We start from the raw sequence: 18,005 nt of genomic DNA on the forward strand, positions 1-18,005 counted from the left end.
CTCGGGGATTGGACTTGGACCTGATCGCGCACATTAGGGTAGATCTTTGGATCTGTCGGCTGCAGAGCCCTCATGTACTGGAAAGGACGAGGACTTCCATACACATCGTGTTCCCCTCTTCCACCCTGCCACGCTCTAGGCTGCACAGGACTTGTGGCTGAGAGAGAACATGGGTAAGAATACAGATTATACCAAGCTAAAAAACATCTACAGTTTGACAGTATACTGATGCAGATTTATCTTAACAGGAGGAAAGTAACTTAAATTTGATAGTTCTTTTCTGAGTGGACCAAAATTTGTTTCCTAATCTGTAAGGCGGCAAGAAATGCAGATGATTGCAGCTCAAGAAACTTTTGCACAGACCTACAATTACTCATTTAGGAGGCTCTCTGGGGAATGTTGGGTTCAGAAACGTTTTACATGTTTAACTACAGTCTGCTTTTAATGTCACTTTAATTGGAGAAAGTATCAGAATTCCAAGAGCGGGCCCAAGCCTCCAAACACACGCCTTCCAGTTCTTATCCACATGTTCTCCTAGTTACAAGTTGTTCATTCCCTTACGTGCCCCACCCTGCCTCCCTTTTAAATTCTTTATCTTCTTCACATCCATTTAGTACACGGGGGATCTGCCACGCCTGGTACCCTTTGAGGCCTTCCCGAAACCACAGCTCAACTGGCCAAGCCATTCACCTTTACCTACTAAAACACTGTCTGTTATATTCTGGTCTCATTCACGACAGACTCCAGAATATCTATTTCCTACCCAACGGGGTAGTAAGTTTTATTAACAAGTCATGCGACTCAGATTGGTCCTCTGCCATGTACAACAGCAACATACAGCCTAACAATCCTTACTTGTGTGACACCCTAAAACGTCCGTGCAGCAACACAATCTATTGTGGAACAAATCATCTTGTAAACAATAATTCACATTATTACACTGTCAACCCTAAAATGACGACGTGGGCCCAGCAAGTGAAATTTGATTCTAGAATCAGTCATTTCAGTTTCTTCACGAAAGTATTTACATAAACAGATATTTCCCTGTGTTTAAAACTTTAAAAAGGGTTAGTTTTCAGTGCCATGAAGAGCATTTAGCCATTTGTTACCATCTTTTCATTCAGTTGCAGTTTGGACTGTGCGATTCTCTCCACTTTTTGGTTTGGACCAGTCCTCAATTTACCATCTTCAGGTGGGCCAACATGCAGCCGTTTGTCTGCTGACAGGTATGAAACTGATGGAGCATAACCCCAGTGCTAGCCTCCCTACACTGGCTTCCTTACAGGATCCAAGTTGTGTTTTTACGTCAAGAAAACGACCAAACCCCTTCTTACCCATATGAGCTTCTATTCAGGCTCCTGAAAGTATGAGGTTAAGTTAAAAACCAGTGTTAATTATTCCATGGTCTAACTTAAATTTTGTTGTGACAGAGCCTTCTGTGGCAGGCCCCCTCCCTCTAAATCAGGCGTGGGGAACTCCAGGCCTCGAGGGCCGGTGTCCTGCAGGTTCTAGATGCGTCCTTGATCCAACACAGCTGATTCAAATGGTTAAATGACCTCCTCAACATGCCTTGAAGTTCTCCAGAGGCCTGGTAATGAACTAATCACTTGATTCAGATGTGTTGACCCAGGGTGAGATCTAAAACCTGCAGGACACTGGCCCTCAAGGCCTGGAGTTGGACACCCCTGCCTCTAAATACTGGATCTGCACAAACACTGGAACATCTTACGTTTCTACTAAAGACATCTTTAATGGATTGACTTTCAGCACATGTTGACCCAAACATCAATTTTTACAGCTTCGGTCACTGTTGCTGCAGATGTTTGTGTTATTGTATCATTTTATATTTTTATTTTATTATTCTAAAAATTTTTATTACTGTTGTGCATTTTACACTTTAGTCTGTAAAGCACTTTGTTGGAAATGTGCTGTATACAAAACACCAAGAACCTTAACACCAGTCACCTTCAACTGGCGTTTTAGATGTTGTCAAGCCAGTTTAGATGAAGAAAACCTGGCTTTTTGGTTTGGTCTGGAATACTTTGTCCCACCACTGGATCTAATCAGCATTTCCAGTTTAATGCTGCTCTAGCATCAGAAACATTCAATTCTTTAGAGTCTTCTGGTGACATTTCTCAGTGTCTGATACATTTTATCCACTTCAAGTCTCTGCTTCCAAAGCAAACCAAATTTAACCTGCTGATCTGGACACGACAGAACTTTAGCCCATTGGCTGAGTTGTCCTTACAAAGATAGACTGCAGACCCATTTAGTGGCACACAGTGGCATTAACAGTCAGCTTTCAAAGACTTCTAATGTATTAATTATGTGCTCTAGAATATTAGCTGTTCCCAAGGTTGTTTTGTCTCCTGTTTAGTACCCACTGAAGGCCTTCATACTTTCCCCAAGAATCTTGAATCTAAAGAATGATTAAGTGTTTTCTAAAGAGATGCTCCAGGTTCTGCGTGCAGGCATGACTTTGCTGGACTCTTCAGGTAAGGCATTAATTTTTTTTTTTTTTTTTTTTTTTTTTTTTTTAACTGTGGAGCAGGTTGTTTCAGCACAGGCTGAAAATGTTATTTGCTACAGGCTTTGGAAAAAATCATAAATCATTGAGCAGGTTAGCAGCTCACCTCCTGGAAAGGCTGAGGAGTAGTTCACATCACTCAAAACATAAAGCAGTAAAAACCTGTCAAGCAGCACAAATACAGTCAAGATAAAACACGACCAAAGGCAGCATTGAAGTACAGGAAGTGTAGATCATGAAAGCACATTTAAACGTGGTACCTTGCAATGAGGAACCGAGCAGCCATGACTGCTGCAGCTGCACTCGCTGTGTCCTCGCAAACCCTCCAACCAGACTGTGCATGCAGTCGTGCCCTGTCAGCTACTCCAGCCAAACACCAGTGTGCTTCTGAGTCAAGTGTTCAGGACATGCTGCTGTCTTTATAGGTCCTTCCTACTGCAGGTGTTTCCAATTAGCCTGTTTTAATGAGAAGTTGAACTGAGGTACCCAACAGGTCAACTTCCCTCCCCCATACAAGTGTGAGGGAGAGAGAAGAAATTAGTGGCTATATTTAGCAACCTGAGGAATTTGTTTAGGACAGCAACACAGAATTACAAAATCTTTCATTTGAATATCTTCCCGTTACAGGATTGAAGGAGACAACATAGTTATTTTTTCCTGCTATTTTCCCATCCACGCGCCAGTAGGTGGCGGTAATGTGGCTTTAAGTTGGTTTACCAGCTGCCATTAGGCTTTAAAGAAGAAGAGCCTGGACTTTATTATTTCTTATCCCAGTACAGTACCTTTATTTATCCAGGTAAAAACATCTAATTAAGATTAAAAATCCAATTTCAAACAGTGACGTGGCATCGTGGCTGAAAGAGTATTTATATTATATTTCTTTGTATTTATAGCATTTTCAAAAATGTTACCCCACGAGTTCAGATGGTACGAATCATTGACACTGAATCTCCCACATGGTTTTGTTTGGTCAGCATTACAAACGCCGAGCGTTCCCTCTGCACCGGGTCACAGGGTCGACCTCCTGATGCTCTCGTCCACTCAGTGCTGCTTGATGTTGTGACATAAACATAAAAAAAATCACAAAGAAAGAACAATGCAGTATCCTCAACTGCACCAAAGAGTAAAACAGTGAAATGTGGATTATTAAACATTAGGTCTCCCTCTTCCAAGTCCCTGTTAGTACATGAGTTAATAATTGTTCAACAAATCGATTTACTCTGCCTTACAGAAACCTGGTTGCAGCAGGATGATTATGTTAGTTTAAATGAATCAACACCCCCGAGTCATTCTAACTACCAGAAACCTCGAAGCACAGGCCGAGGGGGAGGTGTGGCAGCAAATTTCCACACCAGCTTATTAATCAACCAAAGACCCAGACAGACTTTTAATTCATTTGAAAGCCTGATGCTTAGCCTCGTCCACCCCAGCTGTAAAACTCAGAAACCAGTCTTACTTGTTATCATCTATCGTCCACCTGGGCCTTACACAGAGTTTCTGTGTAGTTTCTGTGTAGCCTAAAGCAGATAACTTGTAAGTTGGAGAGGAAATGGCGCGTCACAAATTTAGAAGATCATCATTTAGCCAGGACAAACTGTTTGTTGCTTTATGAGAAAGCCCTCTGTAAGGCCAGAACATCTTACTATTCATCACTGATTGAAGAAAATAAGAACAACCCCAGGTTTCTGTTCAGCACTGTAGCCAGGCTGACAAACAGTCAGAGCTCTTTTGAGCAGTGTTGGTCAAGTTTCTTGAAAAAAGTAATCAGTAGCTAATTACTGATTACTTCCCCCCAAAAGTAATCCCGTTACTTTACAGATTACTTATTTTCAAAAGTAATTAATTACTTAGTTACTTAGTTACTTTTTAAAAACACGATTTACAACCTGAATAGGTGATAAAGCGAGAGAATTTTCAGCCCAATTCTACTTTTTCTGCATAATCCATCATACAAAATGTAAACAAATGGAAAAGTCTGTTTTTAAAACTTGTTTTATTAGTTTTAATCTTTTAACTTTATGCATCAAGCAAAAATGAAATTATATGCTACATTCTCTGACTGGAAGAAATTTGTTTAACATTTAAACCTATTTTCTGCACATTCCAGCTCAGTGCAGCGTTCGATACTGTCGACCATAATATCCTATTAGAGCGATTAGAACATGCTGTAGGTATTACAGGTACTGCGCTGCAGTGGTTTGTATCATATCTATCTAATAGACTCCAGTTGGTTCATGTAAATGGAGAGTCCTCTTCACACACTGAGGTTAATTATGGATTTCCACAGGGTTCAGTGCTAGGACCAATTCTGTTTACATTATACATGCTTCCCTTAGGCAGCATCATTAGAAGACATAGCATACATTTACACTGCTATGCTGATGACACCCAGCTCTATCTGTCCATGAAGCCAGATAACACACACCAATGAGTTAAACTGCAGGAATGTCTTAAAGACAAAGACCTGGATGGCCGCTAACTTTCTGCTTCTTAATTCAGATCAAACTGAGGTTATTGTACTCGGCCCTGAAAAGCTTAGAAATATGGTATCTAACCAGATTCCTACTCTGGATGGCATTACCTTGGCCTCCAGTAACACTGAGGAACCTTGGAGTCATTTTGACCAGGACATGTCCTTCAACGCACATATTAAACAAATATGTAAGACTGCCTTCATTCATTTGTGCAACATCTCTAAAGTTAGAAATATCCTGTCTCAGAGTGACGCTGAAAAACTAGTTCACGCATTTATTACTTCTACACTGGACGACTGTAATTCATTATTATCAGGATGTCCTAAAAACTCCCTGAAAAGCCTTCAGCTGATCCAAAATGCTGCAGCAAGAGTCCTGACAGGGACTAGAAAGGGAGCAGATTTCTCCTTTGTTGGCTTCCCTTCATTGGCTTAAATAAATAATCAGGCCCCATCTTATCTTAATGACCTTGTAGTACCATATCACCCTATTAGAGCACTTCGCTCTCACACTGCAGCCCTACTTGTTGTTCCTAGAGTATTTAAAAGTAGAATGGGAGGCAGAGCCTTCAGTTTTCAGGCCCCTCTTCTGTGGAACCAGCTTCCAGTTTGGATTCGGGAGACAGACACTATCTCTACTTTCAAGATTAGGCTTCAAACTTTCCTTTTTGCTAAAGCATATAGTTAGGGCTGGACCAGGTGACCCTGAATCCTCAGTTATGCTGCAATAGACGTAGGCTGCCGGGGGATTCCCATGATGCATTGGTTGATAGTTCTTCACTCACTATGTGTTAATACACCTCCTTGAATCATGCTTGTCATTAATCTCTGTCTCTCTTCCACAGCATTTCTTTATCCTGTCGTCCTTCTATTCTTATCTTACCAGTTATAAAAGTAAGTGAGGGAGTTGGAAATGAGGACCCATTCCAGCTGTAATAAGGCACTCTGGCATCCACACCCAACACCAATATAGAATCACTATTTAAACACAGAAACAGCAGGCCCTGATGTAAGATCAAACACTGCATTTTTTACTACAGAGGTGACAACATTTCTGGCAAAGCAGCCTGCTGGTGGTCAAATATCTTTGTAGAAGGCAATATACAGAAGTACGATAAAATGTTAAAGATTTCTAAAACTATTATTGGACATTTTAGAAAATATAAGTGAATACCAAGTTATTTTTGTCCTAAAGGGACTCGAGATGTATGAGTAAAAGTATAAAAATATAAATGACATCAGATGCAAGAAGGAAATTGTGTATTTATTTGCATGGTGAGTTAGTCTTGGCAGAAATGCGCTCCAAAAGTCAAATAACCTTTGTGCACAGATTGAACAGAGTTGACACTGAGTTAGTTCCTGTGTAAAGAAGCCTGTTGCAGAGTTGGTGCCATATTTAAGGTAGGCCATTCTGATCCATCCAGGGTTGAACGTGATTGAGGATTAAGACCATCTGCCTCAAAGGTTTGTTGCCGAGTCGGTGCCAAATTGAAGACAGGCCAGTCTGATCCACCAAGGGCTGGAATTGATTGTTGCTTAAGATAACCTGATTCATGAGTCTGTTGCTGTGTTGCTGAGTTTAAGGCAGGCCATTCTGATCCAGCTATTGCTGAACTGGACTGTGGCTTAACACGACCTGGCTCAAAGGTTTGTTGCCGAGGTGGTGCCAAGTTTAAGGCAGGCCATTCTGATCCAGCAAGGGTTGAGCTTGATTGTTGCTTAAGAAAACCTGATTCAGGAGTCTGTTGCTGAATTGGTGCTAAGTTTAAAGCAGGCCATTCTGATCCACCAAGGGTTAAACTTGATTGAGGCTTTAGACCATCTGCCTCGAAGGATTGTTGCTGGGGTGGTGCCGAATCGAAGACAGGCCATTCTGATCCAGCTATTGCTGAACTTGCTTGAGGCTTAAGACCATCTGCCTCAAAGGATTGTTGCCGGGGTGGTGCCAAGTTTAAAGCAGGCCATTCTGATCCACCAAGGGTTGCGCTTGATTGAGGCTTAAGACCATCTGCCTCAAAGGATTGCTGCCGGGGTGGTGCCGAATTGAAGACAGGCCATTCTGATCCAGCTATTGCTGAACTTGCTTGAGGCTTAAGATGACCTGCCTCAAAGGATTGTTGCCGGGGTGGTGCCAAGTTTAAAGCAGGCCATTCTGATCCACCAAGGGTTGAAATTGATTGAGGTCTAAGATAACCTGGTTCATGTGTCTGTTGCTGTGTTGCTGCAGAGTTAAAGAAAGGCCATTTTGATCCAGTTATTGGTGAACTTGACTGGGGCTTAACACGACTTGGCTCAAAAGTCTGTTGTGGTGTTGTTTCAAAGTTGAAGAAAGGCCTTTCTGTTTCATGCAGAGTGGAGCTTTGTGGTTTAACATGAACTGGCTCATAAGTCTGCTCCTGTGTTTGAAAATGTAGAAAAGGTCTTTCTGATCCAGTAAGAGTTGAACTTGATTGTGTTTCGATGGAATATGGTTTATAAGCCTGTTCCTGTGTTTCTGAGTAACTACTACCAGCAGAGTTTAAGAAAGGTTGCCTTGATGGTGGCATTTCCTGCTTTATGTTACCGTAAGTGACAAACTCTGTGTTCTCTGGATTTTCTTGATTTACTGAACTGTCAACATAGCTGGTCATTGGGATATTGGGATATTGAGAGACAGATGAAGAGGGAACAGATAAGTCGATTTGAAAGCCTGGTTTAGAGACAGGAGCGGTATCATTTCCACCATCATGTCCTTCACTGGCCAAATCTCCCCCTTCATGTCTGACCGAAAGATCAAAATATGGAATGCTCAGACTAAATTCGTAGCTTTTGGGTTTGGGTGACAGATATTTCTTCTGTGGTGGAGGCTGGGGTAGAACGGTCTCCTTTGGCCATTTGGTGGCAACATTAGATCGTGGCTGCAAGGGGTTTGCAGGCTTGAGGTTTGAGGCTTTTTGGTACACTATGGGATGGTTTTGTTTACAGATATGGAAAGGGGCCATCATTAAACGTCCCTGCTTTTCCAATGTTTTGTCCTGGGCACTGATGTAGTAGAAAGGATGACAGTTCTCATAGTTGTAGGCTTCTTCCTCTCCTTCACTTTGCCACACTCCCGGTTGCACAAAACTTCTGGCTATGAAAGAAAACAGGTGAAGGTTAATGTAAATATTACATTGTAATTTGTAATTTCTGCAAGATTACATGGCAAGACCACTGACCAAGATGGCAGCAGCATGTCTCCTTGTTGAATGTCTGCTTTGAATTTGTTGGGTATTTTTCTGTTTTTACTATTTTAAACGGATTCTAGTGTTTTTCCAACAAGGTATTTTAAACTATTCTGTTAGTTCTTGGAAAGTGGCCCATTTTGGGGGCCTCTGCTACTACCAGAAACCGTCTGCACCACACCGGGGCCTGTGCTGCTGGCTGGACCTATCGACAGCACACTAAGGCCATCTGCTAGCAAGCAGACTCCATCTGCTAGCAAGCCACCAGGACATGAGCTTCTGGCTGGAGCCTTACTTGCCATCCTAGGTCTTTGCAGCCTGATGATACATTTAATTCAGTATCAACAATAGTCGTGTGTTTTGGATAATTACTTTTTAAAATAACTTTGCTTATTGGCTGTGGGGGACTTTGGGACACTGAATTTTTCTAAGTCAAGCACATTTAACATGATCCCAGATCTATATCATCACTGCTGCTGTACTTCCTGTACGATCTCCAATGTATTTGGAACAGGACACGGATTTTTCATTTGATCTACACAAAGATTTACCTCATCTTCAAAACCTCCTTGTTTTGTATGATTACAAAGTTAAGAAAAATTCTGCTTAGTTTCAACATTTCACAAGTCAAACTCAAAGTCTCAAAGCAGAGACTTCTGATTGTCTTAATACTGCTCTTATCTGGTGATGTTCAACCTAGACCAGGCCCTGAGCTGCAATGCAGTCAAACACCATCTGAATTTAAATCCTCACCTCGGCTGAAGATTATTCATCTTAATGTGTGCAGTTTGATACCCAAGATAGATATGATCACAATTTGGGATAAATTAAGTTTCTTCCTGTTAAAAGGGAGTTTTTCTTTCCTATATGAATAAAATTGAATTGAATCAAATTCCCTCAGTATGAAAATCAACTTTTGTTGTCCCTCTACTAAAAGTGGGCGACCCAGCAGTTTTAACTAATTATAGACCAATATCTAATCTGTCCTGTGCCACAGTTCTTGAAGCTCGTGTGTGCGAGCAGTTAGTTGCTACACACCAATGCCGTTTTATCTGATCAATCTGGCTTTAGGGGAAGAAAATAAATAAATCACAGTACCATCACAGCTGCAGTGAAAGTGGCAAATAATATTACTGTTGCACTTTATAAGAAACAACACTGTGCGTCCCTTTCTATTAATTTGTCAAACGCATTAGACACTGTTGATCATTGTATTTTAAAACTTAGACTCCTCCAGTCAGGACTCAGAGCAGTGGCATGGTTCTCAAACTGTCTCAGTGATATGTCTCAGTGCATTAAATCTGATGGTCTGAATTTGTTACAGTGCACAACGGAGTGCCACAGCACTCACCTTCAAACCACATGTAGAGAATCTCGTGAAAAATCTGAAGTTAAAACAGATTTTATTTTCAAAATAAGTTGTGTTTTTCTTACAATACAAAGAATCTGCTTTTAAATGCAACATTTTTGCCTGTGCTGGATTATGGAGATATTCTATACATGAAAGCTTCTGCTCAATGTCTTCGAATGGTTGATAGTGAAGCATGCTTCACTGAGGTTCATCACTAACCGTAAATCTCAGACTCAACACTGAGTTATACTCTCGGGTAGGATGGCCTGCTTCGGCAAGTCGGAGGAACTCTCATTTATACAGTTTTATATAACAGACATTTAACACCCTTGGCTTGGAACAAACTGCAGAACGACTGGAAAAACACTGAATTATTTCATAAAGCACTTAAGTGCTAACTAAGAATCCCTGAGGCCAAGTCCATAACATGCAATTGCTTCAATTAGATTGTCATTTTAACTGAATTTTTGTATTTTCCTTTGATTTTTAAATTTTTTTTTTATCTTTATTTTATTCTTTTCATTTAATTTTGCATTTGTGTTGTTGCTGTCTGTGTTTAACAGTAATTTCTGTAACTGTGACTTGTAATTTGCTGCTGCCCATCCCTTGAAAAGGTTTTTAATCTCAATGGGATCTTCCTGGTTAAATAAAGGTTAGAAAGAAGTAGTAAAATTTAGACATTAAAAATCTATTTTCAACACATCTCTAGAATCTCAACAATCTAATTTGAATTAATGAACTTCATAATTCATGATTAGCAGCACAGAAACTGTTCCCAACTGCACCCAAGTGTTGTTACTGTGTTTTTCAAATGACAACAAAGGAGCGTCGTGACGAATAAACCGGCCTGACAGTTGGCTCAAAGAAGGCTCGTCTAGTTCCCTGTGAAACAATTTGAGCAGCATAAGATGAAGCACAGGACAACTCATTTTATACTAACTGCATTTCATATAGTGTGCAGACAGCATCTAGATCCAGTACACAAGAACTCCATAGCGTGAGAATGCTGCAAACATACCCTGAACACTGTCCTGTTTTAAGACCACATACATTTGAAAAGTTAATAGCATATATTTCTTATTAATTAGACTCAGATTGTAAAAATTACATTTCAGGACTGAAGAAGAGTGCCACCTCGAGACCCCTTTATAGACATTCCCCTGCATTTGCAAATTGTTATGGTTCTTTGTTGATTTGTGCAGGGTTGGAAAAAAAGGACATTGGTCAGATTTCTTATGGAGATTTCTTACATCACTATACATATTAAAGCACACTTTAATAACCGCGGTTTGGTTGAGAGCTACTAGAATATTCTAGAATTTTAGAGCCATCTTGTGCCTGTAAGTCTGCAGATGAAGCCAACGTGAATGAAGCAGTGCAGTTTCCCTAAAACACCACCCTGAATTGTCAGTGCTGTGTATCAGATCGTAGGCCTAGTGTTTGGTCTCACTTTAATTAGGGGAGCTGTTAAATCTTTGCTAACGAATCAAAGCTTAACAGGGTTTAATTTGCAGGACTCTTCAGTTATAGTAACACAGGTATTTTAACAAAGGCCCATTCTCTTATTTACAAGAAGAGTTTTAGCCCCATTTCCAAACAGCAGGAGGTGAGTCAGGCTTACCTCTTGGAAAAGCTGAGGAGTAGTTCACCTCACTCAACAAACAGACCAGCAATAATCTGTTAAACAGTTACAAATACACAGTCAAGGTAGACCCAGACAAACAAAGACTCAAATAAATAAAATGGAACTAATAAAACCCATTTGGTTTCATATTTAATGTGTTACCTTGCAATTAGGAAGCCAGCAGCCATGACTGCTGCAGTCGCTGTGTCCTCACAGCTGCGAGCGCTGAGCTGGACTGTGCAGCACAGCTGCCCTGTCAGCCGTGGATCCAGAAAGCCCAACTTCCAGCTCCTCCAACCAAACACCCACGAGACTCAAAGTCGAGCATCCAAGCCACGCGGCTGTCTGTGTGTGTCTTTTCCATCTTCCTAATGAAAAGTTGGGCTGAAGCAAACTCTGCCTCACACAGGTGCAAACACTTGATGTGATTGGCCTGGCTGAGACGTTAGAATGATTGAATCTATGCCCCAGAGGGGATGTGGACAATAAGAACACATTTGATTTCAACTTCTGACCTGATTGTCTAAGTGCAGAGCTGTATTATAGTGGGTTTTTCTTTCTTTTATAATTTTATACACCTTGCACACATTTTTTTAAAGGCCTTGTATTGACATCAGGAGCCACAGTAAAAAACGATGATCCCATATTAAAGATAAATGTAGCCTCTGTGATGTCCCCCAACCCGTCTCGAACCCTTAAGTTCAGTATTTCTCCCGACCAGCTCTTGGTGTTTGGAAACTGAACGTGATCAATGAGGGTTGGATCTGGCTGATTCACTGCTTACTCACGTGGTTGAGAAACCTGAAGGGTTGGTTTCTCATAAACCTTTAAATAATGTGATTATCTTTATGACGTTCATATATAAAAATTGCGAGTCATGCTTTACACTGAAGTAAGAAAACACAAATAAAGGGAGTAAAAGTTTTTCAGTGTCAGGTAATTTCAAATGCAGCGTTTCTGTCAGCTCAACAAACATCAGCAAACACAGTGAGACTGTGACACAGCGTGCTGCAGCTGAAGGTCCAGCTGTTGTATTTCACAGGGAGACAAAAGAAAGAGAGCTAACTTCACTCACAGATGGAGAAAGATAAGAAAGACAGGACAGGAGAGGAAGAAGAGATGTTATCATTAACCTCTGCTCAGTGGGATTTGATCAACTGCAAATGTAAAGCCTCGTGGTTTTCAATGAGATACCGATCTGTACATGTGACATCGTGTTTCTTCACGCTGTGAAACGTGTGGAAAAACAAACTGTCAGTGTAGAGGATGGAATAGTACAACTCATAAAACACCTGCTGACATCTTGTTAAATTCGGTTGTGTAAATCCACAAAGAGCAGTAAACCTCAGAGCAGCAGTAGCCCAGATCAGCTGATCACAGCCTGTACACAAAGAACATCTTATTTTTCTTTCATTTTCCTTCTTTAACTCATTTTCTACTCAAAAGTCTATTGCAGTGTGGTTTCACAGTTGAAGAAAGGCCTTCTGTTTCATGCAGAGTGGGACTTTGTGGTTTTACATGACCTGGCTCATGAGTCTGCTCCTGTGTTTCGGAGGCACTAGTTCAAGAAGGGTTGCCTTGATCCAATCATATCTGTACTGATGAAGAGGGAACAGATAAGTCGGTTTGACCTGGTTTGGGGACAGCAGGAGCATCATTTCCACCATCACGTCCTTCCCTGGACAAATCCCCCTCTTCATTTCTGACCAAAAGATCAAAATAAGGAATTCTCAGACCAAATTCATAGCTTTTGGGCTTGGGTGATTGATATTTCTTCTGTGGTGGAGGCTGGAGTAGAACAGTCTCCTTTGGCGGCAACATTAGATCGTGGCTGCAGTTAGAACAAAACAGTCAAGCTAAACAACTTTATTGATCTACAGTCCAAAACCAACATGAAAGAAGTGAACAGTAGTGAATGGAAGTGGACAAAGTTTCCATAATCAGTTTTTCCTAAGTTCATTGTTAATTAGTTTGCTTTATAGCAGCTATAATCCTCTATAGCAAGAGATGAAAAATAATATTTATGGATGCTGTGGCCTTCAAGAGCAATCATGAGGGGAAATGTGTATAAAAGTCTTGCCATTCTTCTCTCTGCATTTAAAAGCTTCTCTGACACTGAGACACACCCACACACTGGTGGGAGGAGCCTCTTGTACCACTGAGGTTCAGATGTCATCAGCTTAATAAAATACTGTTTCAGTTTTTGGCTGAGATGTGGAAACCTTTGAAACAACTCATTGTAGACTACTGGCGTCAGTGCACCAAGCCATAAGAGCCCCACTGCTTTTTTTTTTGATGTTCCAGGTAGATCTCACATTCTGGAGAAACCTGCTGCTCTCTGCAAAACAGAGCACCAACATTCAATTCAATTTCTGCTCACCGGTTCCCTCAAACACATGTTTTATGCGACTGCTCTTGCAGAGCACTTACCCGTCACCTAGTGGACGTTAATTGTGCCAGTGCACTGCTGCATTTTTCTAGTCTGTTGCACATTTCCTTTATGCTGTGATGTGTCACTGCTGTGCTTCAACCTCTTTAATATATAAAAAAAAAAAATAAAAACTTTTTTGAATAATGGACTTTGTGTTTTGTGCATTGCTATTGACTTTTGCAAACCTTGGAGGCTCAGCTTTTAACAAAACCCTCAAACACATCTTTACAGATGTTCTGCCACTCCCCCTACCATCAGCCCCACTGCCAGCCAGCACAGAATACTTGAAGTAGAACCATTTTACAGTTCTTCCACAATGATGCACTGGATTAAGGAGTAGCAATATTAAAATCTTATGACAGGCACTCGATTAAAGTTCCAAAACCATTTCAAGTTTGTATGCAAGCAACTACTGAAGGATGGAACGTCTGATTCACTCTCAGGGACTTTTAAATGGCAGCTCTAGTGAAAGTGAGGGCTAGAGTTGGCTCAAAGACAGGACACTTGATTTTGTGTCAAGCCTGCGATAATTGTCAAATACTGGGCTCAGTTACATCTCTAGATGCAGTTCAAAATGTACATCACCCAAATATTTAATGGGCTGCAGAGTCAGTGGCTTTTAACATTCGGGCATAGACTTGTTGCTTGCAAACACATGAATGTCATTAGCTCTAAAGATCAACCTCAACCCAAATGTTCAGCTATTCTTTCAACCTGACAGAAGACGAGAGAAACTGCAGGAGAGCTTTCACACTTTATTTTAGATAAATACAGGAGATCCTTTTTGCACTGCAGAGCTGTGAAGGAGGAAGAAATATGAGGAACAGGTTTTAACCATCAAGAAATACCATGTTGTAATATCCAAAAACCAGTGACCCAGCTGAGCCCTGCGAGTTTGGCTCGTCTCTTCCATCCATGTCAGTCTGAAGCTGACCGATGGAAATTTGGCCAAGGGTCAGAAGATGGATGCTTTACATGACCCCAGTGAGGTCCATGGTAATACCACCAGTAGTCGTTCCACGTAGGATTCATGTGGGAGTTGTAGTAGCCACTGTAAGGGTCGACATATCTCTGAGGATGGCGCGGCCTTGATGGGCGTTCCAGTCCATCTGGCTCCGGAAATGCAGAGACCCGACCAGGGCGGCCTTCATCACGATGATGATGCTCATCGGGGTGCGGCCTTGTATGAGCCGGCACATAAACCTGCGGTCTTTGGTGGCCCAAATCAGCTTCCGCAGGCCTGTGTCGATGTCCGCCGTGATGTTCCTGGCGGCGTGGAGAACCTCGTGAAAAGGGAACGGATAAGCTGAACTGGTAGCCCAGCTTGGAAGCGTCATGGCCATGGCGTCTGCCGGGATTATTAAAACTGTTGTCAATAATAAAGCCGCTTGGTCCGTACCCAGGAGGATTAGCACCATCACGAGACTGAGCAAAAGGAATCCTCAGGCTCAAGTCAAAGCTCCTGGGCTTGGCCACAAGGTGGTTTCTGTGTGCTCGAGGCTGGAGCGGATACGTTTCCATGGGTCTGTGGGCGGGAATATTGGAGCGTGGCTGATACGATCTCGGGGATTGGACTTGGACCTGATCGCGCACATTAGGGTAGATCTTTGGATCTGTCGGCTGCAGAGCCCTCATGTACTGGAAAGGACGAGGACTTCCATACACATCGTGTTCCCCTCTTCCACCCTGCCACGCTCTAGGCTGCACAGGACTTGTGGCTGAGAGAGAACATGGGTAAGAATACAGATTATAAGGTTGAAACCCCATGTACATCTTCAGTTTCTCAGTATTGTTTGGATACAACTTCAGTCTTGAGTTTAAACCAGTGTCGTAGACCTTTGCATTCTTATACCTTTTTAACATCAGGGAAGAAATCGCTTAATTTGCTTGATCCACTCAGGCAAAGCGTGATATTCATGCATTTTTATACCATCTACAGTTACAATTGTTCTTTTCCAAATTTAACAGGGAAGAACTTGACCTTTTAAAGTGATTACTGGAGTAAAAAAGGTAATAAAACACCAGTGAAACAGCCAAGCTTACGATGACTGATTACAATGCGTCGTAAATGCAACCTGTAGAGTTTCCACCTCACTGAATGAAAGTCTGCCGTCACATTAAAGCAGTGGAGCTCCAAGTGTGCAGCTGCCACATTACAAATACAGAGCAAGGACGGCAGTGCAATTAACACATCAGTAGATTCGTTTTACTGCAATCTGTTTAAATACCTTTGACTGAATTAAGCCTGCTGATTTGGACATGAGGCATCACAACTTTACCCCAATATCTTTAAAGCCCTGAAAAAGTACACTGAGAGACGTTTAGTGACCAACAGCTTTATCATCTGAAGTGGGGAGTGAAAGAAAAGACTGCCTGGATAACATACTACATAATTTGCACCAGTGTAAATAATAAAAGGACACTCTTAATCCTCTCCTTTCACAGACTTGAATTATTGATGTGCTCTCGATCATATTACAACTTTTACCAAGGCTACTGTATCTCCTATACCCTCCCACATACCCAGTCAGACTTTCTCCCTAAATCTCCAACATAAGTCTGTAGAATAATGAATAAAGTATTTTCTAAAGGGATGCTGCAGACTGTGGGTGCAGGCATGACTTCACTGGAGTCTTCAAGTCAGACAGCAAGTTATCATTTCATAAATCATTGGCACGGGTTCAGCATGCTCACCTCCTGGAAAGGCTGAGGAGTAGTTCACATCACTCAAAACATAAAGCAGTAAAAACCTGTCAAGCAGCACAAATACAGTCAAGATAAAACACGACCAAAGGCAGCATTGAAGTACAGGAAGTGTAGATCATGAAAGCACATTTAAACGTGGTACCTTGCAATGAGGAACCGAGCAGCCATGACTGCTGCAGCTGCACTCGCTGTGTCCTCGCAAACCCTCCAACCAGACTGTGCATGCAGTCGTGCCCTGTCAGCTACTCCAGCCAAACACCAGTGTGCTTCTGAGTCAAGTGTTCAGGACATGCTGCTGTCTTTATAGGTCCTTCCTACTGCAGGTGTTTCCAATTAGCCTGTTTTAATGAGAAGTTGAACTGAGGTACCCAACAGGTCAACTTCCCTCCCCCATACAAGTGTGAGGGAGACACACACAGGCAGCCTCACGCAGGTGTGACCACTAGATGTGATTGCTCCAGCAGAGAGCACTTGCCTGTCTTCTGCAGAGGATATGATGCATTACAGCAGAGGGTTTTCTGCTCAGCTGCTCTCTCCTTTTACTTATACATGTTCATTTTGTTCGTCGCTCAAACATAAACTGTTGCTCCAGGGCCTCGCAGGTTTAATCCAGAGAAGACCAAAAAATTCTGTCTAGATTCTGACTTTATGACCCTGATGAAGACCACAAGCCGAAGCACGTTGGTCACCCAATACAGCAGATCCCTAATACTTTAAATGTCACCGAAGTCATCAGATCTTTGTCTTCTCCTCACCCGTGTTGCTAAATTCAGACTTTACAAAGGAAAAGTGAAATAAAAATTTCTGTCATAAACTTATTTTGTTTATTTATGATGCACTGTATTTCAAACGTCCTAAGTATATATTTAGGAGTTGAGTTTTTATCCATTAAAATCATAAAAAAACTGCAGTAAACTTTCTGAATTGATAATGTTAACTGCTTTAAGAAGCCATGCATCTGATCGCACAGCTATGACTGTGACTTTGCATGCATGCACAGTACTCCAACAGTCTGTTTGGTACTCCATTCACAACAAAGCAAGCTGGCTGTCGGAGCCATAAAGATTGAACCTCGGCCTCGGCTGTGCAGTCACCGTTGCAGCTTAACAATGATGGATCTGCACAAGGTGTCGACTTGTTTATTTTGACTTATTCATTTCCTCGCCGGTTTATTTCCTCCCAAGGCCCGCAGCAGCAGCAGCAGCAGTGACTTTTTGCTTGATGAACTGGTTTGAATTTAACAAACACAGCATTATCTACTTCCTGTAGCTGCAGGTGAAACCTAAATCCAGTCCCCCATAATAATAATACTGACAAACATACTGGGACCCATCAGTGCCTCGCTGTAACTTCCTTCACCAATCACATTTTCTTATATAAATCTGCTGTAAAAATGAAAGCAGTCAAGATATGAAACCACTTTCAGAATAAAGGAGAACTACATTAAAAACTTAACATTTTTATTTACCAATTACAATTTATGAGACACACAGTGATATTATTAATGTGCTTCAGACTTCTGTTTTCTGGATGGATTTCTGTCTCTCCAGCTCAGCTTGGAGTCTTCCACAGTGCAAATGCATATTTTAAATTAAATTTAGCTTTGCAGGCTCAGTGTTAAAGTTAAAAGGAAAAGATGACTCTATTTATTACTTATAGTCAGTAAATATCATTCAGTAATATTTACGCT

General features: G+C 41.5%; 3 protein-coding genes across 5 annotated transcripts in view; all 3 read right to left on the reverse strand.

Moving 5' to 3' along the window:
* LOC121815488 overlaps positions 1-2,937 on the reverse strand; it is a 13,158-nt gene extending 10,221 nt beyond the window's left edge. Inside the window, exons 1-3 of the mRNA XM_042226812.1 lie at positions 2,788-2,937; positions 2,634-2,689; positions 21-157 (exon numbers count right to left, since the gene is read on the reverse strand). Of these exons, the coding sequence (XP_042082746.1) occupies positions 21-157; positions 2,634-2,689; positions 2,788-2,813 (219 nt within the window). The 5' untranslated portion in view covers positions 2,814-2,937. The remainder of the gene's footprint in view (positions 1-20; positions 158-2,633; positions 2,690-2,787) is intronic.
* Positions 2,938-6,075: 3,138 nt separating this feature from the next.
* LOC102313592 (polycystic kidney disease protein 1-like 3) lies at positions 6,076-11,576 on the reverse strand. 2 transcript variants are annotated; one of them, XM_014338474.2, is made up of 4 exons: positions 11,341-11,576; positions 11,176-11,231; positions 6,730-8,112; positions 6,081-6,546 (listed from the first exon to the last, which is right to left on the reverse strand). In XM_014338474.2, exons 1-4 carry the CDS (start codon positions 11,364-11,366, stop codon positions 6,353-6,355), a joined length of 1,659 nt encoding a protein of 552 aa, XP_014193960.1. In that variant the 5' UTR covers positions 11,367-11,576; the 3' UTR covers positions 6,081-6,352. The 2 variants fall into 2 exon arrangements, with proteins under 2 accessions (XP_005937495.1, XP_014193960.1); XM_005937433.3 differs by having other exon boundaries at positions 6,076-8,112; positions 11,341-11,558.
* Positions 11,577-14,351: 2,775 nt separating this feature from the next.
* Positions 14,352-16,606, reverse strand: LOC102313893. Of its 2 annotated transcripts, XM_042226813.1 has the most exons (4): positions 16,458-16,606; positions 16,304-16,359; positions 14,493-15,327; positions 14,352-14,409 (listed from the first exon to the last, which is right to left on the reverse strand). In XM_042226813.1, exons 1-3 carry the CDS (start codon positions 16,481-16,483, stop codon positions 14,528-14,530), a joined length of 882 nt encoding a protein of 293 aa, XP_042082747.1. In that variant the 5' UTR covers positions 16,484-16,606; the 3' UTR covers positions 14,352-14,409; positions 14,493-14,527. The 2 variants fall into 2 exon arrangements, with proteins under 2 accessions (XP_042082747.1, XP_005937496.1); XM_005937434.3 differs by having other exon boundaries at positions 14,352-15,327.
* Positions 16,607-18,005: the final 1,399 nt, after the last annotated feature.

Source organism: Haplochromis burtoni, unplaced genomic scaffold (genome assembly GCF_018398535.1).
Source record: "Haplochromis burtoni strain Fernald_Lab_line unplaced genomic scaffold, NCSU_Asbu1 Contig_229, whole genome shotgun sequence".
Taxonomy (NCBI): domain Eukaryota; kingdom Metazoa; phylum Chordata; class Actinopteri; order Cichliformes; family Cichlidae; genus Haplochromis; species Haplochromis burtoni.

What these genes read in the sequence shown, in the direction of transcription:
- LOC102313893 (XM_042226813.1), bottom strand. Translation starts at nt 16,483, where the DNA reads ATGGCTGCTCGGTTCCTCATTGCAAG. An exon ending in GCTCGGTTCCTCATTGCAAG is followed by an intron (nt 16,360 to 16,457) that starts GTACCACGTTTA and finishes GCTGCTTGACAG; the next exon opens with GTTTTTACTGCTTTATGTTT. An exon ending in CTCCTCAGCCTTTCCAGGAG is followed by an intron (nt 15,328 to 16,303) that starts GTGAGCATGCTG and finishes GTTCTCTCTCAG; the next exon opens with CCACAAGTCCTGTGCAGCCT.
- LOC102313592 (XM_005937433.3), bottom strand. Translation starts at nt 11,366, where the DNA reads ATGGCTGCTGGCTTCCTAATTGCAAG. An exon ending in GCTGGCTTCCTAATTGCAAG is followed by an intron (nt 11,232 to 11,340) that starts GTAACACATTAA and finishes ACTGTTTAACAG; the next exon opens with ATTATTGCTGGTCTGTTTGT. An exon ending in CTCCTCAGCTTTTCCAAGAG is followed by an intron (nt 8,113 to 11,175) that starts GTAAGCCTGACT and finishes TTTCTTTCATAG; the next exon opens with CCAGAAGTTTTGTGCAACCG.